A 27,913-nucleotide genomic window follows, 5' to 3' on the forward strand; every position below is an offset into this window, starting at 1 on the left:
TTTAAACTAATTAATTTTCGGCCACACTGGGTTCTTGGTGCCTCTCATTGGCTTTCTCTAGTCGTGGCGGCACACAGTGTATTTTTCAGTAGGCGCTTGGGCTTAGATATTCCTCAACATGTGGGATCTTCCTGGACCAGGGATCGAACCTGCGTCCTCTGCATTGGCAGGCGGATTCTTAACCACTGGGCCACCAAGGAAGTCCCACTAACCACTTTTAATGTAAGTTGTTCCACAAAATTCACCATGTATCCTAAGAGGTTTCGGCTACCCCGAGATATTTCTCTCATAGAAAAATAAATCTGAAGAAAAAAAGGTAATGAAAGAACAACCAAATGTTGAATGGTAAACTAATTTCAGATTCATGTGACACAATATAATGCAATCATATCACCTATAATTTCTTGAACTTCATTCTGATTCATAGCTGGTTTCACGGCCTTGTCCCTTGAAGTAGAGGATTTTGCCCCCGTCAGGCTGTGTGTGGCCATGTATTCATTTGTGTAAAGCACCTGCATTAAATCATTAATGAACTTCTGAGGCTTGCTCTTGTTGCAACGTGCAATCTGCCATTTTTCAATCTTGAACTGAAAAATTAAAAATAAGAATTGAAAAAACTGAAAAAGGAAAGGAGTATCTGAAGAAATATATTATTCATTGAATTCATACAGACCAGAAAACAAAATCAACATTCTTTAAGGTGATGCCCATATATTTAATATATATTTATATATATATATATCTCAGGGGTTAGAGTTAGATGTTATTTTTGAGATAGATTCCCAATATGTATGAGGTATTTGTTACAAAGTGTATTCAAATTCTTGTCATGTAATCTGGATTTGGTGCTTTAAGGATTATTCCACCCTCAACCGTTCCTACTAAACAGAATAATGGCCCACGGACAACATCGTCATCCCCGAAACCTGTGAATGTGTCACCCCATATGGGAAAATCAACTTTGCAGGAGTCATTAAAGGACCCTGAGATGGGGAAAGCTGGAGAGTATGCTGGGTTATTCATAAAGGCCCAATCTAATTATGAGAAGTTTTTACATTTTACCTTTTTTACACTTAAAATCCATGTACTTTATTGCAAGTATGAATATATATTTACATACACACGTACATATATAATCTTACGTGTATAAATATATACACACACTTAGCAGTGTCTGGTATATAATAAGAACGCAATGTGTTTAATAATAATAAAGAAAATGGCTAACATTTATTGAGGGCTCACGTGAGCCCTCTGAACGCAGAAGAGTGGCCAAGAAAGAAGACACAGAGGAAGGAGAGACTCGGAGAGTGAGAGAGGTTTGCCTGCTCTGACTGGCTTTGAAGATGGTGGAGGAGGACCACGAATCGGGGCATGTGGGAACATCCTTCAGGTTACAGCTGACAAGAAAACAGGGAGCTCAGCTGTAGCGCCACAAGAGACTGAATTCTAGAACCCACACGGCCAGGAAACAGAGCCTTCCCCTGAGCCTCTAGAAAGGAAAGAAGTAGCCCGCACCTTGGGTTTATAGCATCTGAGTTTGTAATATAATAAATCACTCAGTTTGTGGGATCCTGTTACATCGCAGGAGGAAACTGGTACACTAAGATTCAAGTGTTCTGAAAGCTAGATTGTGAGCATTTACAGTTATTACTTGCTCTTGAAGGCATATTTTCCCAGGCTGATTCTAACAAAACTTGTATTTTTAGCTTGTGTTTCTTGATTAAGAGAAATTGGTAAAGAAGACAAAGAATTGTGTTCAGCCAGCATGTACAGGCTGAAATTCACCTGGTCTCAATAATACAGTTTTATAACCTTTAATGCACAATTGTCCTTTTCTCACTGGTTTAAGAATTTTCTAGTTTAATAACTTCATCATTGTTCACCATTTATTTTCTAAACTGGATATTTTTCACAGATATTAGATTTATTGTAAAAAAATTGTTTTGTGTCATCAGAATATTATGACTGACCCAAAGTTCCATAAAGTGATCTGATAAGACAATGACTATGTTGTTCTGTGATTTTCATTTCGCCTGTAACTGCACCCCAGAGAAAGATGGGACAGTCTCCCTGCTGACCTGTTTCTCATCCGTCTGATGGTCTTCCTCAGCTTTCAGGGAGATGGGTGAACTGGAATCAGAGTTAGAATTACTGCATGTAGAAGCAAAGGAATCTGGTGAGGAGTTATTCGCTGCTCTCCAGAGGGTGGATGCGGATGTGGACAGGGTTCCTCCACCCTTGAGCAGTGCCTCGGCCATACCGACCAGTTCTTCAAACTGAGTGACGGCCTGCGGTAACACTGAAATGGCAAGAACAGGTAGCACTTTACAGATGCTTGTCATAACAGCATAGACACGTATTTTTTATTGTGTGTCTATGTATAGAAGTGTATAGAACAAACTGTTAACACTTGCTACATCTGGAAAATAAACATGGTAAGAACAGTGATTGGAACACATTTACTTTTTATTATTCAATAATTTAATAATTGCTGAATAATAGTAAATCAGTGTTAAATCATTTGGTTGTTGTATCCGAATATATATGCATTACTTTGTAACTAAAAAAATGTTTTTAGAAGTTGATTCTTTTTCTAATTGCTAATGGTATTACTTGAAGGTGCTTAATCTCTTGTTTGGAGACATTACTGATTGTATCACTTTCCATCAGGCCAGTTTAAGTGACAAGATTAAATAAATAGGTTTCTCACTAAATCTTCTATAATCTTAGTGTATGATTTGCCAGGGAGTCAAATGACATCAAATTATTAAAAATTTATGGCCACAATTCAAATCTATGTGTTCACAGATAACAGATGGATTTTGGTAGTCAGCTTGAATGTTCTTTGTTCCTTTTTTTAAATGGAAACTTACACATTCATAGGTTTCATGCCTCCATGTAAAATGGTCTTCTCTGTTGTTTTATCTAATTTGTTTCCTAAGGACAAATAACATTTTGTTGGAGCTGGAAGACACTTTGAACCCTGTCTAATTCAACTCCTCACTCTGTGGTTGGGGGTAATGCCTGGTAGAGAGGCGAAAAGACTGGAAGTTTTTTGTACTTTTCTAAGCATATTATTGAGCTACATAATCTTTAGAATTATAGATGATTAAAGACCTGAACATCAGATATAGTGATGGTATGTCCAAATCAACACATTTAATACTATGTTAATAGAAAAATAATAGAAAAAAACCTGCTAAAGAAGAAAATCTTATTCTATATTTTTCAGTTAACATTTGCTAAGCACCTCTCATGTGATAGCCAGGTGCTCTGTCAGCAATTACTTATTGAGCACTTAATAATATCAGACATTTAGCTAGTTTTTACTCTGCACCAGGCACTATTTTGGGAACTTCACTGATGTTTATTCATTTACTCCTCATTGCAATTCTCCAAGAAAGGTATTAATATAATATTATCACTACCCGCAATTTATAGATGAGGACAATGAGGCAATGAGAGGTTAAATAACCCATCAGGGTCTACTCAGTGAAAAGAAGAGCCAACATTCAAATTAGGACTCTGCCCATCCCCTGCTGTAAACCACAATGTTACACCGACTCTCAACATTTGCTCACCACTCTGTTAGGCGCAAGGAATGAAACCGGGAGCAAAACTAGATGCGGTCCTAGCCTTTTGGAACTGGGACAGGTGGGGAGCACTCTTTACCTAACAGTGCTGTGTGTAAGCATTTGGCCTGCTCAGAAAGAAATCTGATTGCCAGCCCTAACCCCCACCCACCACCCCCCAGTTCCTGGGAAGTAATCTCTATACCCTTGAATTTCTTCAGCTATATCAGGAGTGTCACAGTGAGCCCCTCAGAACACATCTGATTTATGTTTATGCTTAGGAGTTTCTCAGGGTGGGGACAATCATACAGCCTAGTCTTAGGGCAGAAGCTGGCCATGGCCAGAAAGCCAGAAAGACCTAGAGCCTGAGTTCAACCCTGTGAGCAGTCAATCAATCTATTATGCTTACATAATGAACTTTCATTTAAAAACTTTGGATGCCCAAGCTCAGAGAGCTTCCTGGGTGGACAATCCTCTGTGTGTATTGTTGTAACGTGTAAAGACTAGGAGGTAATGGGTCCTGGGGACAGAAATTTTTCACTTGGAAACTGATCAGACTCTGCCCTATAGGTCTCTTCCAACTTTGGCTAGTTCTAATTTGTATTCTTTTCTTGTAATAAGTATAACCATGAGTATCACAGGTTTTGGTGAATTTAATGTCTTTAGCAAATTACTGAGCCTGAGAGTGGTTTTTGAAAACCCCTAAATTTGCAGTTGGTATCAGGTGTCTTAGCAGACTTGGCCATCTAGAAGACAGTGCACTTAACTTTACGGTTTGGGTAACTCAAGGTGCATGCAAAGAAATGAAAAATTGCAGTTGTTAAGACCACTGAGGAGAGGCAAGCAGCCTCTCCTCTAAGGGAAGGGGCACAGAGGGCTTCTCTGGGGCAGTCAAGAGTTACCTGAGAGCTGCGGGCTGAGCAGGAACTAAATACCTGGAGGTCATCAGGAGCATAGGAAACACAAAAACACAAGGTCTGTATTTAAGGAACTGCAAGAAGGCCAAAGCTAGACTGTAAGGAGAAAAAGGGAATTCCGTATAAAGTGGGTTTTAGAAAACAGTCACCGCTTTTTCTAATAATGAAAGCTGTACATGTTCATCAGAAGATATCCTTCTTGCCAATTCTATCTCTGTATCTTTATCGTACATTTTCTTTTGTATAATTAGGACTGTGCTACATCCAGAGCATTGTATCATGGTTCTTTTTTTTTTCAGTTAAGATCATACATCGAATATTTTACCTATTTTATTAAATCTTGGAAAATATGACCTTTTGAGGTGTAATTTGCTTAGCATCAAAGGTAAGATCTTATATGAAGTCTGAACAGGATAAAAGTAGGTATAGGGGGATGAGTTTGACAAAAGGATAAACCCAATTAGCACACACCAATATGTTCATAGAATGTTTCCGTCTGCCCAGAAAGTTGCCTCATGTTCTTTCCAAATAAATTAATTCCTGGACTCACCTCAAAAGCAACGACTAATGTGACTTCTTTACCTGTTCTAGAATTCCATATAAATGGATACAAGTGGTATATTCTCCTTGTTTTGGTCTGATTTTTGTTCTGCATAATGTTTTGAGATTGATTCCTGTTGTGTCAGTTATTCATTCTTTTTTTTTAGGAGAATGAATATTATTTATTTTTATTTAATTATACTTTATTTATTTATTTATTGAAGTACAGTTGATTAATTTGAGAGTTCCTTGGACTGCAAGGAGATCAAGCCAGTCAATCTTAAAGGAAATCAACCCTGAATATTCAATGGAAGGACTGATGATGAAGCTGAAGCTCCAACACTTTGGCCACCTTATGTGAAGAGCCAACTCATTGGAAATGACCTTGATGCTGGGAAAGATTGAAGGCAAAAAGAGGAGAGGGCAACAGAGGATGAGATGGTCGGATAGCATCACCAACTAAATGGGCATGAATTTGAGCAAACTCCAGGAGACAGTGAAGGACAGGGAAGCCTGGCATGCTGCAGTCTATGGGGTCACAAAGAGTTGGACACGACTTAGTGACTGAGCACCATCAACAAATAGTTGATTTACTATGTTTCGGGTATATAGCAAAGTGGTTCAGATACACACACACACACACACACACACATTCATTCTTTTCCAATTAAACATACACTTTAAGGATTTCCTAATATTTCAAGGTATTGATTCCTATAATTTATTTAAATGCTCCTTTTTTTTTTCTTTTTGGAATTTAAGTTGCTTCAATTTTTCTTGATTATAGACAACATTCTTATGAACCATTTACCAGAGACATCTATATATGTATCTCTGAGCATATCGATAACTACAAATTCCTGAAAGCATAACAATAGGCTCAGAGGTATGAATGTTTCTAAGACTCAGTCAATATTGTTGAATGGCTCTCCAGAATTTTCCAACTTACATGCCCACTAGTAAGGTATGAAGTCAACCAGTCACTGCACTATCAACAAGAGATGTTCATTATTAACAATGATCTTCACTATTTTGATAGCTAAAATTTTAGAACAGACTCACGGACATGGGGAGGGGGGAGGAGAGGGTGAGATGTATGGAAAGAGTCACATGGAAACATATATTACCATATGTAAAATAGATAGCCAACGGGAATTTGCTGTATGGCTCAGAGAACTCAAACAGGGGCTCTGTATCAACCTAGAGGGGTGGGATGGGAGGCAGCTTCAAAAGGGAGGGGATATATGTATACCTATGGCTGATTCGTGTTGAGGTTTGACAGAAAACAACAAAATTCTGTAAAGCAATTATCCTTCAATAAAAAATAAATTAAAAAATTTAGTACAACTTAAATTGCAATTATTTTATTATTGTGAAGTTAAATATTTATTGATTGATTATTTGAACTTATCGTATGAGATAGTTATTAGGCCAAGGAATGTTAGTACTTTTTCTATTTTATAATATGCTAGACGGCATGGACGGAGGAGCCTGGTAGGCTGCAGTCTATGGGGTCGCTAGGAGTTAGACACGACTGAGCGACTTCACTTTCACTTTTCACTTTCATGCATTGGAGAAGGAAATGGCAACCCACTCCAGTGTTCTTGCCTGGAGAATCCCAGGGACGGGGGAGCCTGGTGGGCTGCCGTCTATGGGGTCGCACAGAGTTGGACACGACTGAGGCGACTTAGCAGCAGCAGCAGCAGACGGCTTTTGTAAAGTGCTTATAGGAGTGCCTACTACACTATAAGCACAATGTATTAGCTTTGCTTTTATTATTAATTTCTTTGTCTTAAGCACTTTAACCTTTAATTTGTCATCAATTACAATTATTTTTCTTAGAGTGTTTATTTTAATTTTAGTATGTTTTATAAGCAGACACATATTTTAAGTTTTTATTTCAGTTAAAAGTAGTAGTCTTTTCCCTAATATACTATTTATTTGTTTAGAAAGCCATTCATATTAAATATTCACTCACATATTTCATACAGTCTAAACATCTTTCCACAAGTAAGCTTTCTTTTTCCCTGTATACATATTTTTTCTAACCTTTAATGGAAATGTTTAAACACATATACACAAAATAGTAAACTCTCATGTATTCCAACTCATAGCCAATCTCATTACACCTGTACCTCCATCCACTTTCTCCTCACCTGCAAAATTACTTCAAGCAAATCACAGCCATCATTTCATTTTATCTGTAAATATTTTCGTGTATATCACCGGTCAGAAATTAAAAAAAAAAATATATATATATATATATAAATACATAAAACCATAACACCATTGTTACAACCAGAAATACTTAGCAATCGTTTTTGAATACCATTAAAAAACTAGCAAATGTTCAGATTTCTCCTTGCTGCTGTCTTTGTTGTTTTCAGTTTGTTTGAATCAGAATCCAAATAAAGTCCACATATTACAATTTGTTGGGCTTCCAAAGTGGTGCAGAGGTAAAGAATCGGCCTGCCAATTCAGGAGATGCAGGAGATGCAGGTTGGCTCTCTAGGTCAGAAAGATCCCCTGGAGCAGGAAATGGCAACCCACCCCAGTATGCTTGCCTGGAGAATTCCATGGGTAGAGGAGCCTGGAGGGCTACATTCCTTGGTGTCGCTCAGTTGGACAGAACTAAGCACACACGCTAACACAATCCGTTGCTGTCTCTTACAAACTATGCTTTTCCTTTCCCTCTTCTAGTTTTTTCCTTGTGATTGATAGTTGTTTTTCGTTGTTGTTCAGTCGCTCAGTTGTGTCTGACTCTTTGCAACCGCATGGACTGCAGCACACCAGGCTGTTAGTTGAAGAAATTTGAGTCCTTTGGCCTGTAGGGTTTCCCACAGTCTGGATTTTGCTGATCACACCCTTAAGAGAGTATTTCACATATTCTTTTGTTCCTTACTTGGTGTAAATTGGTAGTTAGATCTAAAGGCTTGGAAGTTAAAAACACTTCCAGCAGAGGGCACTGAATGCATAATAACCTTTTGTTGTAATATTAGCAGTCAATGGTTTTTCCAGTAGTCATGTATGGATGTGAGGGTTGGACTATGAAGAAGGCTGAGCGCTGAAGAATTGATGCTTTTGAACTTTGGTGTTGGAGAAGACTCTTGAGAGTCCCTTGGACTGCAAGGAGATCCAACCAGTCCATTCTGAAGGAGGTCAGTCCTGGGTGTTCTTTGGAAGGAATGTTGCTAAAGCTGAAACTCCAGTACTTTGGCCACCTTATGCGAAGAGTTGACTCATTGGAAAAGACTCTGATGCTGGGAGGGATTGGGGGCAGGAGGAGAAGGGGATGACAGAGGATGAGATGGCTGGATGGTATCACCGACTCAATGGACATGAGTTTGGGTGGACTCTGGGAGTTGGTGATGGACAGGGAGGCCTGGCGTGCTGCAATTCATGGGGTCGCAAAGAGCCGGACACAACTGAGCGACTGAACTGAACTGAACTGAATGATCACTGCCTAGGTTCATTAAATCACAAGAGGTTATGAAATGGTGATATCCTAATTCTTTTCTTCTTCATTTAGCTAGAATTCTTCTACCAAGGGAAACTTTCTCTCATCAACTATTTGGTTACCCTGAGGTTAATTTCTATAATAATGGCAGGATAAACACTTGATTTTTCAGTCCATATTTGCCAGTTTTCAAAACAATGAGTTGGTTCTTTCAGATGGTCATTAAGTGTTCTCTCTTTTGAATGAACTCATGCATGTGAATACACATGAAAACCAATTGCCACAGTCATTATTATTGATGCTCTAGTGATAATTTTTGGCCAGTAGGAACTTCTTCCAGTTGACATGCTCACATGGTCTTTGCTGACCTTCTTCTTTCCCAATAGGACAACATTTTCATCTGCATTTCCCTTCAATGCTCCTGACAAGGCTCATCTTGTCCATTTCCTGGGTGAGTTCTGGAATCAGCTGTTTCTCCAGGGAACCCCAGCTCCTTTTAGTGGGAAACAGTATTTCGAGACCATAACCCAGGTGCTGGAAGTGCTCTTTGCTATTGGTTTCTTGTTTCTAGGCCTCTTCAGTGAATATTATTAGAAAATATGCATTATTAATTTTCAAGAATAAAATTCATCTTGTGTTGAAGCTCAAATTCAGAACATGAAGTTTTAATTTAAACTGTACAGTTATGTTTTTAGTATGCCATATGGTGTGAAACGAGAGCCTAACTTCAACCTGTCCCTCCCCCAACACTGGAATGTCAGTTTGCCCAGCATCCTCTGTTGAATAATTCATCCCTATCCTAAACGCTTGTAGGACTCACTACATAGTAAATTGCCAGGCTCACTATGAAATGAAAATGCAGGACTCCTTGTTCCAAGCTTCTTCAGAATTTGAATCTGGTGACAGCAACGCCTTTAACAAGCATGTGCGGCTTTCCTAGGAGCAGAGCCCTGTGTGGCTGTGCTGGTTGTCGTACAGCAAGAAGCAAACACTCTATGCACGTGCCTTGCCAGCCTCTGCTCAGAATGCTTTGCGTGTCACCCAGGGCAGCGCTTTCATCATTTCCATTTATCTCACACTCAGCTACACAGCTAGTAGGTGGCAGAGCCAGGGTTTGAACCCAGGTGGTTTGATCTCTCTAAACCATGCCCGTGTGCCATAGTGGCTCCGGGACATTTCTTCTCTGTGTGGAAGGTATTATCTGGGAATGTGTGTTCTGTTCCATTGATCTGCTGCCTCTTGTCCTAGCAAGTTGCTTGGAATTATCAGAACCACATGGTTTCATGTTGACAGTATGCCCTCAGATTCTTTTTCAGAATATTCTTACTTGGTTTTGCCTATTAATTCTTTCACATTAACTTTAGAATAATCATTGTCAAATTATCCCAAAGATAAAAACCCCAAAGCAATTATTGACATTTTGACTGGGATTCCATTCAAACTAGGAGTTATTTTGGGATGAACTGGCATCTTCTCATCTATGAATTTGAGGTCTTTCTATTCAGCTTTGTGTATTTCTTTTTTTTCTGGCCACACTGAGTCTCTGTTGCTGCATGCGGGCTTCCTCTAGTCATGGAGAGTGGCAGCTACTCCCCAGTTGTGGTGTGTGGGCTTCTCTTGTTGCGGAGCGTAGGTTCTAGACTGCAGGCACATTAACTGTGGTGCACCAGCCTTGTCCTGAGGTATGTGGGATCCTCCTAGTCCAGGAATCGAACCTGTGTCCACTGTATTAGCAGGAGGCTTCTTAATCACTGGGCCGTCAGGGAAGTCCAGACTTGTGTATTTCTCTGTTGAGGTTTTAATCTCCCATCATAGATCCTACACATTCTGTGCTCAGTTGCTCAGCTGTGTCTGACTCTTTGTGACCCTATGGACTGTAGCCCTCCAGGCTCCTCTGTCCATGGGATTTCCCAGGCGAGAATACTGGAGCAGGTTGCCATTTCCTCCTCCAGGGGATCTTCATCTTCCCAACCCAGGGACTGAAACTGTGCCTCCTGTGTCTCCTGCATCTCCTGCATTGGCAGGCGGACTCTTTACCACTGAGCCACCTGGGAAGCCAACGCATTTCTTGTTAGGGTAACTAGTAGATATTTTATAGCTATTTGTAATTAATATGTGTAGATTCTTTTTATTTTTTTAGGGATATAACCAGCAATTTCTGATCTTTAAGAAAATTACTGATTTTTTAAAAAATGGTAGCTGTTAGATTTGGGGTACCTATTATGTACTAGGCATTTATTTTTTAAATACAATAAGGCTTATAATGAAAAATAGGAGTCCTCTGCCCTACTGCTACCACTCTGGATTACCTAGTGCTTTAGAGGGACAATTTCTAATTCATTTACCTGTTTCTATGGTCATTACCATTACAGTCTTTAATAACAATAATAAGCATAACCAACTGTTCTTTTATTTTTTTCAGATTCATACAATTGTTTACTGACTTTCGACTATGTCATCTCTCCGTCTCATATTTCTCTCAGTCATCTCTCTCCTGGAACCCCCTCCACCTCTCTGAACCAGCTGCGTCCGGCCCACTGTGGAGCCGTTCCCCTGGAGTGTCCCCTCACTATTAGTCTGGGGCTACTCTCTGTCCCTCTCCTGAACTGGACTACCATTTTCAGATTGACTTTCTAGGTTCACTCTCTCATTTAGAGGAACACACCCTCCCTTAATTTTTGAAAAAGGAAGCACAGGAAGAGCACTGAGCCATTGTAAGTGTGACAGTATCATTATTATGCCCTCACCCTTGGTTGATGGTTTCACTGGGTATAGAAGTCTAGGTTTAAATCATTTCTCCTCAGAATGTTAAAGGCATTGCTCAATTGCCTTGGAACTTCCAGGGTTGCTGGTGAAAAGTCCAACATCATCTGACCCCCACGTCTTAGCAGGTAACATGCCTGCTCCCTCTGAAAGCTTCTGGATCTTCCCTTCCTGGTGTTCTGAAATTTCACATTATTGTGCCTTAAATAAGCCTTTTTGCTTTTGGTAGCATCTTTTAGTCTAGAATTTTATGTCTTTCAGTTCTAGAAGTTTACTGTATTTATTTTTAAGATAATTTCTCCCTCTTCTCTCTCCTCTCTATCAGGACCTCTTTTCTTTGGATGTTTGACCTCCTGGACTCATTCTCTGTTTTTCCTAATCTCTTTTATTTCCCTTTTCTTAGTCTCCTTCTTGCGATAGCTACAAGACTTTCTTAACTTTCACTTCCAGACATTTTATTGATGTCTTTGACTGTTCCTTCCTTAAACCACCCTGTTTCATGGGGCCTCCCTCTGCTCCCTGCATTTTCTCTGTTTCCTGTGACCTTACTTCCCCTTTGTTTCGGTCTCTGCATTACGTGTTAGAGGAGTTCCTCCATGATCACACCCCTTCCCTCAACTGTGCCCAGTGTCCCTGAGTTCATGGCTTTGGATCAACCTCTCCTAAGAGAACACACCCGTCCTTGGCTGTGGGAAGGGTGGAAGTTGCCGGCTGTACAGAAAAAATGTGAGACTTTGGGTCCTAAAGGGTTTTGATGAAGTTTTTCAATGACTCCTCCAGTTTTCGCACCATCAGGACTAACATAATCCTTTTCTCAAGTACAATTCTAAGCCTTCTGTAGTTCTGGGCTGGGATGTGGCTTATTTCCTTTGAATTCCTCTTCCCCAGTCCTGTGCCCGTACCTCCCCCACTCCATCACAGACACTGAGCTTTCAGATTTCTCCAGATGGAGTCAGTTACCATTCATCCATCTGCTCTTAGCTTCTCAAATTTTATCGGCATCTTTTATCTGCTGTGGTCTTCTTTTGAGTTTTCTTGGTCCTTGTGGTTTTATGCATTTTAAGTTTCTTTTTCATAGGATTTCAAGAAAAGAGGGAGATTCAGACATTTAACTTAAGCTTTGTTAAAAATCAGAAATGAAGACCAGCCTTGAAAATTCCCCAAGCAGACAGAACCATTTAATCACACAAACAAGGCTTAATTTAGCTTGTTTTGCAAGACTTAACTTGTCCTGGGCCATTTCTTGTTTTCATCTTTGAAAAATCATAAACAAAACTTGAACTGCTTCCCAAGGTTGATATGAGGCAACCACTGACCCAATTCCCTGCCATTTAAAAAAAATTCTAATATTATAACCAATATTATAAAGAAGTGTAAACAGTCACTGTGTTCTCACTATACAAGCTGCTTTATAAAAATATACTCCTGAGCCTCATTCCATATTCTGATTTGAGTGCTCCTGATTTGCAAACTGTCTTTTTGATGTGAGCACAATAAACTTTTAATGATTACTACTTCAGTGATTCATTGGTTTTACTTTGCCTATGTCTGAAACTTTGACAGCTTTCTACTATATTTAAATGAGCCTTGGCAAAACTTAATTGAGTTTTCCTTCTTTACTGAAATCTCTTTAGTTAATAGAGTTGAGTTTTCAGCTGAGGCATTATTTTTCCTGGGTATATATTCACCCTTTACATGTAACAATTTAATAGCATTCTGTACAGAAGAGATATCGCTTCTCTCCTTCTCTATCTTACTGTGCTGGTTAGCTGTGATCCACAAGATCTGCTTCAAATGTTTAACACGTGCACACAGAGCACACACACATCTGCTGTTCTGAACGTCTACAACGTCATATATGCTCTGCCATATTTCTTAGTTAATAGGCTTTATAGACAGAAAAACTGATTCTTAGTTCAAAGAAGAATACTGCTGAGCAAAAGATGACTAACCACCGTGCACTCTTCTCTCAGATCCCTTTCTTACTTGGATTATACATGAAATTTCAACTTTTTGATATCGTCCTAGTTCCCAACTATAGATTCACAAGGAGACCTACTATGACCCACATTATTCTAAAACACACACGCTCTCTCTCAAATCCCCATCCTCCTTGAGCACCTATTTTTTCCCATAGCTTTTTCCACTTGCTAACATATTATGTAATTTATTTAATCACTATTTTTCATGATCTTGATTGCTTGCCTCACTGGAATGTGAGTTTCACGAGAGCAGGGATCTTTTGCTATTTTGTTCACTGGGTTTTCCTAGGTACTTGCAGCAGTGCCTGATATACAGAGGACTTTATAAATATTGGTTGAACGAAGAAATGCATGCATGAATACTGCAGTGGCAGTTGGCAGTTCCTGACTCTTCCTGTTGCCTGAAGTCCAGCCAATAGCCAACTTTACTTTGGTTTCCAGGAGTACATTCCAGTGTGTGCACATGTGGGGGGCAGACAATATTAAATATGGAATAGAGGATATAGAGTTGTAAATACCAAAGAGGAAGCAAAGCAAGGGAGGGGGATAAAAAACGTTGTGAGGGAAGAGAGGCTGATAGTTTAAATGGAGAGAGTCAGTCAGGGCAAAAATGAATTTAGAGTGAAGTCTTGAAGTATGTGGGGGGGCAAACCACATGGATATCTGGGGGAGGAACATCCCAGGCCAAGAAGAAAGTTGGTTCAGAGACCCTGAAGTCAGATCACCTCTGATGTATTCAGAGGGAAAACAAGCGGTCCAGGATGGGTTGAATCACGAAGAAGGATGGGGAGAGAGTAGAAAACAAGGCCAGAAAGGGAGGTGGCGGGGAGGTGCCTGGATCATGTAAGGACTCTAGATCATAAAACTGACCTTGGTTCTTCCCCCTGTGAGGTGGACGTGCACCAAAGAGTTTTCAGAGAACAGCATGAGCTGGCCTACAAGGAGCCGGGTTGCAACTGCTGCATATTGAGAGGGGACTGCACAGGAGCATGAGCAAAAGTGCAAGACCAGGGAGAAAGCCCCCATGATAGCCGGGGTGAGGGAAGCTGGTGATCTGGACTAGTCTAAACCAGAGATATTTTGAAGGGGAAGTTAGTAGGATTTGCCAAGAGACTGAGTGTAGGATGTAAAAGAACTACAAGACAGCATCGTGATTTTTGACTTGAGAAACTTTAACTATGCAGTTAGCATTAACCAAGACAAGGAAGAAGGAAATACAGGAGCAGGTGGAGGGGAAGGCTGGGCACATGGACGGGACAGGCTGACCTGGGATACCTGCTGGTCATGTAAATACAGTCAGACAGTGAGTCGGGAGCTAAAGGGAGAAGTCCAGGCCAGAGGTACGTCTGAGAATCACTGTTACTGTTGAATTTAACCCCATAGAATTGGACATGAGCCCCTGTGGAATGCACGCAGACAGAAAAGAAAGGCGTCCAAGGGCTGAGCCTGGGCATCATTAGATATTTGGAGGGTAAAATGATGAAATGAGGCAGACACACGACCGGGGTGGAAAGCTCAGCAGCACCTGAGGACACAGGTGTCCTTGAAGCCAAGGGAGGAGAGGTAGCCAAGGTGTCAAAAGTAGCAGGCACTTAATGGGACCCTTCAGAAAGGACCTTTGGGGTTAGCAATATGGAATATTGTGGGCTGAACTGTGTACCCCCCAAAAAGAGATGCTGAAGTCCAACCTCCAAAATCTCAGAGTGTGACCTTATTTGGAAATAGGGTCTTACAGATGTAATCAAGTTAAAATGAGGTAGGCCTTAATCCAAAATGACTGACATCCTTATGAAAAGGAAAACTGCAAAAACCTCACCAGGAAAAACCATCAGTTATAAAAATGCAACATTTAAGATGTAAAAAATAAAGAGAGAATAGCTTGTTGGTGGAATAAATATCTTATTTCCATTCACATGTCCCTGTTTCTACTTAAAACTAAGAAGTCTTCAACTTAACCAATAATGGTAGGAAGGCATTTGAGCCATCACTGTGTCGACCTAGCTCACGACATTGTTCTGTCTCCTGCCATTTCTGCAAGATCGTCTTCTTTATTTCCACGGCCACAGCCCTGCGCGAGGCTGCCATCCTGCTAGTATGAGGACTGGAACACCTTTCAGAGTGGTTCTTCCCCACTTTCCTTTCTGTGCTCCTTGTACTCATTCTATACACAGCAGCCAGAGGGATGTATTTTCAAAATACACTATGCATTTACCGTTTTATGTTGGAAAGAATGCTTTCCAACACAGAATATAATTCAGCTGTAAAAATAGGGCATGACGCTGAACTACAAATGGAAACCATAATTTAAAAAATAAACACTTAAACATAATATATTAATAGGTTCTTCCAAAAGGCATTATACCAGGGGAGTTTTCATTTCCTTGGGCCTATCTTTCTCCTTTGTAAGTCTTCAATGGAATGTGATTATTTTCCACTCCTCCCAACTCTAAATCTAAAATTTAATATATGGAATGTTTAATTCCAGTGATTCTATAAGGGATCACCACAGGCCCCATTTTCTAGTGCTTCATTAGCAGAGGGGAATGAGATAAGTACATCGTGAACACATTGATGTATCTCTTGTCTAACTGGTCTTTTCTGTCTAAGCCTATATTAAATGCTCAGTAAATATTTGTTGGGCATTATTAAATGAATACAACATTTGGTATTTTGTAGGAATAATCTAAAATTTTCTAAGCAATAAACTGAGGATTTGATAGAGTGTATCCATGTTAAATTGTGTAATCATAGATTTTCTTAACATGTAGTTTTTAATTTTTTCTCTAAGGCACTCACTTTTTCATTCTTGACAACTGATTTAAATACTTTTCACTCATCACGTATTTTTCTTTTTATCTAAAAATGTCAATTTTCTCTAGGTTTACCTTGCAGCATGACCAAAGACTGTCGAAGGCGGCTGTTTTCTTTCCGGATGTTTGTTAGTTTTTGTTTCAGGCTTTTTATTTTTGTGCACAATTCCTCCTTTGACAGTTCTGCTAGAGGCTCTTCATCCTCACTGGAGCTTTCACCAGGCAGAAAGGCATTTCCCGAATATGGGTCTCTCTAAAATACAAGGCAGGCACAACAAAAGCATCAAGGCAGCTTTGTGGTTTCTCCTGTGTTCTGGATGCTGCTGGGACTTAATCAGACCTACAGGCTCCTGCTCTCCCAGGAGGGGGCTGGGTCCTTGCGAGTGATCTAGCCTCAGCCTGGTCCTCCACCATCCAGGGGAGCTCAGAGTAAGGGAGGACATCAAAGCTTCATGCACACATCTTTCTCAAAACAGTCATCAGGATTCTGACTTTCAACTTAATGTCAGTGAAAAACACAAAGTTGAAAAATAGTATAACAGAGCAGAAACAACCAGAGTGCTACTCAGATCTTTATAACTCATCCACATCCTCCATTTTTCTCCCATTGCCTCATCCTCAGCCTCTCTGTTGAGACTAAGCCATGAGGCCAATTTGGGGGTTTATTCCACCAGAGAAAGGAGAGAGATTTACCCAGAACAAAGCACTAATGTTTACCTTTTAGTTTAAAAGATATTTTTTGAGGCCAGCAGGACAACAGTCTGAAATGTGTACACTTGAGCTGTAAAACCTAGGCTGTGTAGAGAAAGAAAAATTTTCTCAAATTATAAAGCTTATCTTTATATTTATATAAATCTAAATCTGGGAAATTACAACACAGAATAGAATTTATAAAGATCCAACCCTAGAAGCCTGGAGTATGATGTTTATAAAAATAAACTTCAAAGGAGAAGAGATAAAGGCACATGTACATCTGAAACTAACACAACATTGTAGACCAGCTTTACTACAACAATTTTTTTATATATAGAGAGATAAAGGCATGGCATCAAGAAAGTTCCTGCTGAATAGGAAGGGAAGAGACTTCCTGGGGCCGGGTTGAGGAGCAAGAGGGATTAGGGACAAGAAAGACAGAAAGATTCGTGTCTGCTCTTCCTGCCCTGACCTTTGTGGGGAATGGAGGCGGATCACGGGGTCAGGGTAGATGACAGAAACATCCAGATGAATGAAGGCAGTCTAGGCAGTAGGGTCGGCTCCGGGCTTCTCAGTGCATCATAAATGCCTTAAATGGGCTCCCTGTCTAGCAACATCAGGGCAACACGGTGCCTTTCTGAGCCCCAGATCAGAAATGGCCCAAAGGGGCGTGTGGTCAAATGAACCAGAGACAGTGTCCAGACCCCTCGGAGGTCAGGCAAAGCAGCTGGAGAATCCGAATGGTCCCTGTGTCCCAGTCAGGAACTGGGTAAGTGCTGGGGGACCAGGGGAACAGAGAGACTACAGAGCGACAGAACCTTACAGAAGATGGCAGCGGGTTCCAGCACGGCAAACATCAGTAGACGGTGCCAACAGGACCCCCGGGGGGCTGGAGGGACCCCTGTGCCTCAGCAGTCGCAGTACGGGACACCCAGGAACCACAAAGAAGACTCGAGCCCAGGTGCAAGAGCAGCCGCCCCTCCGCAGAAACGCTGGATGATGTAGAAGAGTCCTCAAAACTTGAACCATTTCTTAGAAAAAAACAGGAAGCGGAGGAGGGTGAGAGTCTAGTCTCACTGAGACTTAAATCATACCAATATCTCAAAGGGACTTTTAAACCCCGGAACACTCTAACTGTAATTCACTGTCAATGGACAAGTTCAAATTCCCCATCTCCCCACTTCCTTGTCAAGCAGGGAAGGAGAATTGAAAGCCAGGTAGGATCAGTTATAGAAAATACAATTTCATTTTTGTATGTTTGGTAATGTGTACATTCAACCTCACTCCTTATTTTACAAATATACAAATCTACGTATGTGTATATATTTCATTATTCCATATATGTATGTAATATATATAATATATATACTGGTAATGAAAATGACTACTGTCCTATGTGGGCAAGTAGCTAATGTATTCACAGTAGATTTAGTTGATGATAGATTTGGTTAAATAGAAGTGAAATATTTTCGAAAAAAAACCTGAAGGATGCCTATTGAGATCATAATTCTATGCAGAGCAATTGGAAAAAAGTAACTGGAAAAAAAGCAGAATACATGATCTAGTTCTTACAGCAAGTTCATACAAGAGAGAAATAAAATCAAGCTAAAGCGAATCCATTTGTAAACATCATTGGAAGACAAAGTTAATAGACAATAGATCTAGCTGCTGCTGCTGCTAAGCCGCTTCAGTCGTGTCCGACTCTGTGCGACCCATAGACGGCAGCCCACCAGGCTCCTCTGTCCCTGGGATTCTCCAGGCAAGAACACTGGAGTGGGTTGCCATTTCCTCTCCAATGCATGAATTACATTTTCCAGACTCCTGGGCATCTCAGTGTGGCTATGTGACTAAGCTTCCACCAATCAACAGGAGTAGAAACCATGTGTACCACCACCGGGTCATGACCCTAGAAGGAACAGGCATGTTTTATCCTGCCTCAATTCTCCTTTTTCTACTGGCAAAGAGAGAGGCGTGACGGTAGGTGCTGAAGCAGCCACCTTGACCCAGATGCCAAGGCTATGTGTTCAGGAAGGTAGATACAGAAGATAAGAGGGATCCTCAACATTGTGGAGCTGCCATAGCAACCAGGACTCTGCTTCCTGTTATGTGAAAGGGAAATAAACCATCTTTATACACCACTGTGATGTTTGGGTCTTTGTTACAGCTTTTTCAACATGCATCCTAATGTAGATTCTATAAACTAGAAGCCAGATACCCAAAAAGTGACATATGTTTCAATTAGAGGTCAGGCTGTGAGCAAAAACAGCACAGGTATACCATGTTGGAAGGTCACTGACTCTTGTTAGGCCTCAGTGATGACACAGTTGATCCACGGTCACCTGCAATGCCTTGGGAGGCAGACCATGTGCTTATTGGGCCTGGAAAGAGAATGTCTGTGTGCATCAGTGACTTCCTGTCAGTGCTAGCTGGTTTGCAGAAACGGAAGACTTTCTTCATCCATTGACACTGAGAATGCAGCAAGCGATCTAAACTGAGTCCAATAATGTTAAATCTTCAAGGCTTGAAAAAAAAATGATGTCTATATCTAAATTGCAGGAGGTAAGCCTGTGACCTAAGGCTTTCTCAAGAGCTTCTCTTTAAGTGCTCTCTGCCGGACACTGAAATCCATCCCGGAAGTAAACCTCGGCTTCAGAGCGTTACCTTCAAGGCTTTTGTTTCACACGGGAATTAACTCACTGCCAAAAGTTGGAGAGAAAAGAGACTGGGCAGCCGTAATAAAAGAGGAGAGTTTTCAGGCTTATTTAGGACCAAATAAGATATGTGGCAGTAGTTACTTGCAAGGGAACCAAATAGAAAGAGTTTGATCAGCTGTTAAAGTTTTTGAGAGACACAAATTGCAAAAGAAACCATAACACTGGCCTGCTAGAGCAGGTGAACTGTTTTATCCTCGAGGAACCTCTGGACCCCCATACCTGCACTAGCAAATCGAAACATTTTCTCCCCTCAGTTACCAAATATATGCAATAAGGACATAAATGGTGTGTGTTGGCAGAGAAGCACAAACACGGAACCCCTGAGGCGCTGCTGCTGGGCATGTGCACCAACGCACACCTTCTGGAAAGTAATTTCATTGTCATACGAAAGCAATTACTCACACTCCCGAGTGTTTATCACAGAGACATTCTCACGCTGTTTCTTAAAAGGACATGTATATGGACATTTACTTTGTCATTGTTTGTAGTACTAAGATGCTGGAGGAAATCTCTGTCTTCATCATTGGAGGAAAGCACATGTGAAATAATGAATGCTGTTCTTTGTTAGACACAATGAATCATGTATAATAGCAGTATAGACAGAAGTTAAAAGCAGCACTGATTGAAAAATTAGAAACAGATTGAGGTGTATATTATGATACCAGCATAATACTAAGTGATGTGCAAGATGATGGAGCCATAATGTTGTACGGTATAGCGTGATTTGTAGAAAGAAGACTGGAAACAAGCCATATCCATGCTAGGTGCCTGGATAAGTAAAAAAAGGATACACACGCCCAGGGGGTGCTGATGTACAGAAGAGAAAGTTCTTTATGCACTAATAGAAAGATCTGCAAAATACGCTAAATTAAAAAAGCAAAGTACAAAGCAGCCTATTTGTAAGTTACTCTTTGTGCTGAAGAGGGGATAAGAATATCTACATTCAATTTGCTTTATTTTACTGGGATGATAAACAAGAAAGCCAAACATGTGGTTCCCTATAATGGGGGCTGGGGGGTGGGGAACAGGATGGGTGGGAGATGTTTTATAGGCACACACACACACACATATAATATGATATATATATATACAATGATCATACTATATATTATATATATACTATATATACACTATATAATTTTTAGCCTTTTGATTTTTTAATTACCCAAAAGTGATTCATTTTTTATTTTATTTTAAAAATCTAAAATTTTATATTGGCGTATAGTTGATTAACAGTATTTCATTAACTTCAGGTGAAAAAGGCTTCATTTTAAATTTCGGTTCGTGACTCTGTGCTTGTGCCTCCAACACTTTTACAAGGATTTTCTGTCCCTCTATAAGGAGAGACTGTGTAATCCATTCACGGACACACTTAGCAGACACGGACCCACCATATGCCCAGCTGAGATGTTTCATTTCAGGAAACCTCGTAAGATCTTTTGGTCTCACAGAGCCAACTTCTCAAAGTCAGCCTGGGCACATTCCACACATGGATTTTGGTACTTCCCCAAACTTCTGCGTTTAAAGGTAAAAAATTCTATTGCCAGGGGTTCAAGTCAGTCTAGCTTTGTTAGAGGCTGTGCTGTAGGGCAGCCTAGGATGGACATGCGCCACATGCTGGACCATTCTCGATGCCTCTAGACACCATTCCCAGGGGCTAAAATATATTCTAAACCTTAAGAAAAATTAAAAATGTATGCACACAAACACTTCATGCATTACAAAGACACACAAAAAGGCACAGAATACACACATGGATGGTTTGTCGAAAGTGTAGGAGGAGAATGTGAGTAGGGAATTCAGATCAGAAAGGAATAAATGAATGAATACAAACAAGAAAGGGGCCCTGACTACAAACAGCAGTCAAAAAAGAAAAGCAGCCAGTAAATTTTAGAAGAGGTGTTCCAATGTCTCCAGTGGTTTGGGGAAGAAAAAAACGTTTTTGATAGTTTGCTGATCTTTAATATACCAGGATATCAAGGAAAGTTTGAACAATGCATAATTGGCCACACTTCAATAGAAGTATGTAAGATGTCTTTTGAGTATGTTTCTAATTCAACTTGTTCAATAATAAAAAGATAACATGAAATTTTATTCCTTCAGTTGAATAAAGAATTAAAGGGAAGAATAAATTGAGACAAGAGGGGGAAATGCACCAGTAAATTGAGAAAGGAATTGTGGAGTCGCGGTGGACCCCCAGCAGCAGCACACCCACCTGGGCTTTGTCTGGGTCACTGTTCACGTTCTCTGAGTCCATCGGCTCTGTCCTTTTCCTCTTTCCTTTTCTGAGAGCTTGGGAATCAGTGGTTTCCTCTGTTTGAAAGATCTTCTGCATTTTCTTAGTTAGTTACCAAAGGTTTTGTGAAATTGTGGGAGGAGGGAAAGCCCATGAGATGGGGATACGCTGTTAATATTTTGCCCTAAAATGAAAAACGAGAGAAAAACATGGTTTGAAAAGATCCATGCACCCCTGTGTTTATTGCAGCACTGTTTACAGTAGCCAAGACATGGAAGCAACCTAAATGTCATCAACAAAGGAATGGATAAAGGAGATATGGTACATATATACAACAGACTACTGCTGCTGCTGCTGCTGCTAAGTCGCTTCAGTCGTGTCTGACTCCCATAGACCGCAGCCCACCAGGCTCCCCTGTCCCTGGGATCTCCAGGCAAGAACACTGGAGTGGGTTGCCATTTCCTTTTCCAATGCATCAAAGTGAAAAAATAAAGTGAAGTCGCTCAGTCGTGTCCGACTCCTAGTGACCCCATGGACTATAGCCCAGCAGGCCCCTCTGTCCATGGGATTTTCCAGGCAAGAGTACTGGAGTGGGGTGCCATTGCCTTCTTCACAACGGACTACTAGTCAGCCATAAAAAAGAACAAAATAATGCCATTTGCACCAACATGGATGGACCTGGAGATTATCACACTAAGTGAAGTAACATAGAGCAACACAAATATATGATATCAATTATATGCAGAATCGAAAAAGAAAATATACAGATGAACTTATTAAAAACCAGAAACAGACTCACAAACTTAGAGAATGAACTTGTGGTTACCAGGGAGGAAGTGAGAGAGGGTAGGTTGGGAGTTTGAGATTGACACTGCTTGAGTTTGAGATTGAGTACACACTGCTTGCTATGTTTAAAATAAAATACCTTTCCATAAAAAACAAACAGAAAAAATGAAAGCATATGTAGGTATGTATAAAATTGTAACGTTTTTCAATCTTTACTAGACTGTTGAATAAAGTTAATACAATCTAAAAAAGTAGGGATATTTTGAGATGTTTGGTCATATATGAAATAAAAAAGAAAAAGCAAAGGGATACATAATATGTTTGTAACTGTATGTTTCGTAAAGGCACTAGCCACTCAAGTGAACTAGTTTACTCAATATTTCCTGTCGTTCTTCTCCCACGAGCCTATTTAGGACACACTTCCACTCAATTCAAAATCACGAGGATGTCATGTTTCCAATATGTGGGATGCAGGAAGTTGTCACTTATAAAATTAAATAGTATAATTTTTTCCCCATCTTTACAAGTTTTTTCTTGTCAGTTATGAGGAGTCTAAGTAGAAAGATTACAAAATGATGCAAATGAGGACGGAAGTTATATACCTTTAGGAAAAAGACATTAAAGATAGCAGATCTCATCAGGACCAAAATGTTCCAAGGGAGATCAATAATGGCCTAGAAATTGGTCCTTTTTTTTTTTCTGAAACCTCTAAAGTTTGGAGATGGAATATCTTCTTTGGTATAAACTTAAGAATAGTACTATAAAGAATGAGGGCAAATTTCAAAGGTAACAGACTTCATAAAAATTTTAAGGGAGAATCATTTTTTCAAAATGTGATAAAGCAGACAATAGTGTTTAAGTTGAATAGAGTGGAAATGATCAAATCTATCTTTTACTGTCTGTGGATGATTCAGCACATTTGATCCGAGCATCCTTTTTACTTGCAAATGTTGGTTTGTTTTCATGAAAAGATATATAATTTATATAGTTGATGGCTCAGCAGGTCAAGAATCTGTCTGCAATGCAAGAGACATAGGAGACACGAGTTTGGGTCAGGAAGATCCTGGAGAAGGAAATGGCAACCCCCTCCAGTATTCTTGCCTGAAAATCCCATGGACAGAGGAGCCTGATGAGCTACAGTCCATGGGGTTGCAAAGAGTCATACATGACTGAGGGACTAAGTACGCTTGCGATAAAACTTTACAGAAGAGACTGATCTCAAAGGGACTGTTAAACAGAAGGTAACTATGCTGCTGCTACTGCTAAGTCACTTCAGTCGTGTCTGACTCTGTGTGATCCCACAGATGGCGGCCACCAGGCTCCCCCATCCCTGGGATTCTCCAGGCAAGAACACTGGAGTGGGTTGCCATTTCCTTCTCCAATGCATGAAAGTGAAAAGTGAAAGGGAAGTCGCTCAGTCGTGTCCGACTCTTAGCGACCCCATGGACTGCAGCCCACCAGGCTCCTCCATCCATGGGATTTTCCAGGCAAAGTACTGGAGTGGGGTGCCATTGCCTTCTCCGGAAGGTAACTATGCTCCTTACCAAATTACACCAAGTACTCCTTTGAGAAAATATGGATCTTTTACCTATTTTCAGAGAAATTAATTATTCTCTACTCCAAGCATAAAATTATATCCGGGATGGTCTTTCCAAGACTGCTTGGTTTGACTCTTTGAAAATTTAAGTTTTTAAATGCATGAAGAGTGTTTCAACTAACACATGGGACTAGACTATCACACCTCACAACCATCAGAGACCTTACCTAGTATCAAGTTTTGTTAATAATTTCAAAGACACAAACAATCAAAAGGCACGGGCAAGAAACTAACACAACATTGTAAAGCAATTATACTCCAATTTAAAAAAAAGGCACAGGCAGAATGGGGAGAAATTTAAGACTTCCTGCTGGTTTTGTAGGTCCTTCCTTCTAGAATAACAGGTGAGACTTCTGAGAGTTGGGGGTCAGCTCACACAGGGGGTGTGTTTAGCTTGTGACACACCTCCACTTTATACCTCAGAGCTGTGTAGCTCGCATGATCTTCTCTGCTGCTGCTGCTAAGTGGCTTCAGTCGTGTCCAACTCTGTGCCACCCCATAGACGGCAGCCCACCAGGCTCCCCCGTCCCTGGGATTCTCCAGGCAAGAACACTGGAGTGGGTTGCCATTTCCTTCTCCAAAGCATGAAAGTGAAAAGTGAAAGTGAAGTCGCTCAGTTGTGTCCGACTCTTAGCGACCCCATGGACTGCAGCCTACCAGGCTTCTCTGTCCATGGATTTTCCAGGCAAGAGTACTGGAGTGGGGTGCCATTGCCTTCTCTGATGACCTTTTCTAGGGAGTTGTAAATCCACAGATCCTAAGTGTGTTTGCCATAAGCAATCTTAAATTGGTGATATATAATTATTTAGAGAGCATTCTGTCAACAAAGTCTCTATTTACAGTAAATCTCATTCATCTGGTTACTCAGAGCAAGGTCAACACACATTTTCTGTGAAGGGTCAGATAGTATAATTTTTAGGCTTTGCAGGCCAAGAGGCAAAATCAAGGATATTATGTGGGTACTCGTAAGTAAGAAAGAACATAAATCTTCAAAACTTTTCATTCATGAATTTGAAATGTTGTTGTTATTCATTCTAAGTTGTATTTGACTCTTTGCAACTCCAGCAAAGGAAGAAGGTAGCACACCAGATTCCTCTGTAGTCCATTATCTCCCAGAATGTGCTCAAATGTATGTCCACTGAGGTGATGCTGTCTAACCTCTGCCACCCCCTTCCTTTTTCTTCAATCTTTCCCAGCATCAGGGTCTTCTCCAATGAGTTGGCTCTTTGCATCAGGTGGCGAAAGTATTGGAACTTCAGCATCAGTCCTTCCAATGAATATTCAGGGTTGAGTTCCTTTAGGATTGACTGATTCCAGCTCCCTTCAGTGCAAGGAACTCTCGAGTCTTCTCCAGCACCACAATTCAAAAGCATTAATTCTTTGGCACTCAGCACTTTTTATAGTCCGGCTCTCACATCCGTACCTAACTACTGGAAAAACCATAGCTTTGACTTTATGAACCTTCATCGACAAAGTGGTATCTCTGCTTTTTAATACACTGTCTAGGTTTGTCATAGTTTTCCTTCCAAGGAGCAAGCATCTTTTAATTTCATGGCTGCAGTCACCATCTGCACTGATTTTGAAGCCCAGGAAATTACAATCTGTCACTGCTTCCACTTTTTCCTCCTTTTATTTGCTGTGAAGTTATGGGACTGGATGCCATGATCTTAATTTTTCTGATGTTGAGTTTCAAGCCAGCTTTTTCACTCTCCTCTTTCACCCTCATGAAGAGACTCTTTAGTTCCTCTTTACTTTCTGCCATCAGAGTGGTATCATCTACATATCTGAAGTAGTCGATATTTCTCTTGGCAATGTTGATTCCAACTTACGATTCATCCAGCATGGCATTTCTCATGATGTACTATGCATATTTGAAACTAAACTAATAATAATTGAGTACAATTTTTTGTAAGATAGGCCTAGGGAGAATGGAATTTTTAAAAATCTTGTTTAATTAGTGTTCAACGTTTTCCCTTTTCTTTTTTCCTTCCTTCCCTTTTCCTTTTCAAAATTAAAGTCAAACGCTCACTTGCTAACGCTGACGTGTTATCAGAGTTTATATAAATTTTGTGATCTTGGGTTAGGCAACGATTTCATAGATATGAACAAAAACATTATTTTCACAAATGATACCATCAAGAAAGTAAAAAGAAAACTTATACAATGGAAGGAAATATTTGAAAGTAGATCTCATAAGGGACTTGAATACAGGATATCTAAAAACTTTTACAACACAATAATACAAAGATGAATGACCCAGCTTTTTTTAAACAAAGGATAATAAAAATTATTATTTTAAAATAAAAAATAAATCCTTTTTTAAACAAAGGATTTAAACAGACATTACTTCAATGAAGATAAACAATGAATAACCCAGTGTTATTAATCACTACACAAATGCTCATAAAAATTACAGTAAGATTCCTCTTCATATCCACTGAGATGGCTATAACCAAAAAAGACAAAAAACAAAAAGTTTTGGTACTGATGTGGAGAAATTGGAACCCTTATGGTACTGATGTGGAGAAACTGGAATCCCACTCTTGCTGGTGGGATTGTAAAAATAGAGCATGCATTTTGGAAAACAGTCTGGCAGTTCTCCCAAAAGTTAACTATTGCATCACCGTATGACACATCAGTTTCTCTCCTAAGTATGCATCCAGCAGAAGTGAAACCATACTTCAAAACAAACATTTGTACTCAAATGTTCACAGCGGTATTAGCCGTAACAGCTAAAAAGTAGAAAAACCCAGAAGTGTATCAACTTCGGACTAGATGAATAAAAGTAAGTACATTCTTACTGTGAAATATGATTCCGCAACAAGAAGAAATGAAGTTCTGATACATGCTACAACATACATGAGCCTTGGAAACCTTATGCTAAGTTGAGGACATCAATCTCAAAAGATCGCACATTGTATGATTACATTTCTAAGAAATGTCAAGAATTGTCAAATTTCTAGAAACAAAAATACATTAGTGGTTTCTTAGAGGTGAAAGATTGGTGGATGGGGAAAGGAATGCCTGTTGATGGGTTTCTTTTAAAAAAGACAAAAATATGTTTAAAAATTAAAAAAAAATTTTTTTGGCCAAGCCATGTGACATGTGGGATCTTAGTTCCCCAACGAGAGACTGAACCCATAAACCCTGCACTTGAAGCACAGACTCTTAACCAATGGACCACAAGGGAGGCCCCAAAAGTATTTTTTAAAAACTGGATTGTGGTGGTTGTTGCACAAAGCCTGTGAATAAAACAAACAATAATAAAAATAAAACTCCACGTTGAACTGTGTACTTCAAATGGGTAAATTGCATTTAAATAATAATTCAATACAGCTATGTAAAAATATATATTTATATAATAGGTTCAAACATTTTCTTCAAAGTATCTTCTGATGAAAAATAAAATGAATAACTGTAGGCTTTAAATACTTTATATTTTCACAAGTTTTATAAATTTTTCCAACAAATCTTTTTTTGGCTTCACACACATTTTGAACCACCATCAACTGCATCACATCTTAGTAGATTCCACATCAGGTTGTACTGAATCAGTGTTTTCTCAACTTCTTAGGAATTATTCTCTCCCACAGTAGTTTCACAAAGACTATTTATAATGGCTAATTTATCAGTCACTTTAAACTCAGCAATAAACAAGAACAACTAAGCAATATCAGTAACATCTGTTGATTCATCATGAGCCAAGAAACACGCAGTCATTTGCTGTGTATTTTAATTACATTGCTCCTGATGTCCTCATTCCTTTGAGTAACTCTTTCTGCAGAAAAGCTGAGTCTTAAGTATATTTGTTTTTTTTTTTTGGGCGCATGCCTTTAGCTACTG

At 39.9% G+C, this 27,913-nt stretch overlaps 1 protein-coding gene and 1 pseudogene across 2 annotated transcripts in view; both read right to left on the reverse strand.

Moving 5' to 3' along the window:
* The window catches only part of BEND6 (BEN domain containing 6), a 63,354-nt gene that overhangs the window by 21,432 nt on the left and 14,009 nt on the right, over positions 1-27,913 (reverse strand). Inside the window, exons 2-5 of one of the 2 annotated variants that reach the window (XM_061397804.1) lie at positions 21,667-21,871; positions 16,120-16,297; positions 2,082-2,302; positions 395-587 (exon numbers count right to left, since the gene is read on the reverse strand). In XM_061397804.1, coding sequence (XP_061253788.1) covers positions 395-587; positions 2,082-2,302; positions 16,120-16,297; positions 21,667-21,786 — 712 coding nt within the window. In that variant the 5' untranslated portion in view covers positions 21,787-21,871. Of the gene's footprint in view, positions 1-394; positions 588-2,081; positions 2,303-4,477; positions 4,511-16,119; positions 16,298-21,666; positions 21,872-27,913 lie in introns of those variants that run through there. The other variant, XM_061397805.1, reaches the window with a different exon arrangement.
* Positions 20,605-21,652, reverse strand: LOC133236044 (large ribosomal subunit protein eL34-like; annotated as a pseudogene).

Source organism: Bos javanicus, chromosome 23 (assembly GCF_032452875.1).
Source record: "Bos javanicus breed banteng chromosome 23, ARS-OSU_banteng_1.0, whole genome shotgun sequence".
Taxonomy (NCBI): Eukaryota; Metazoa; Chordata; class Mammalia; order Artiodactyla; family Bovidae; genus Bos; species Bos javanicus.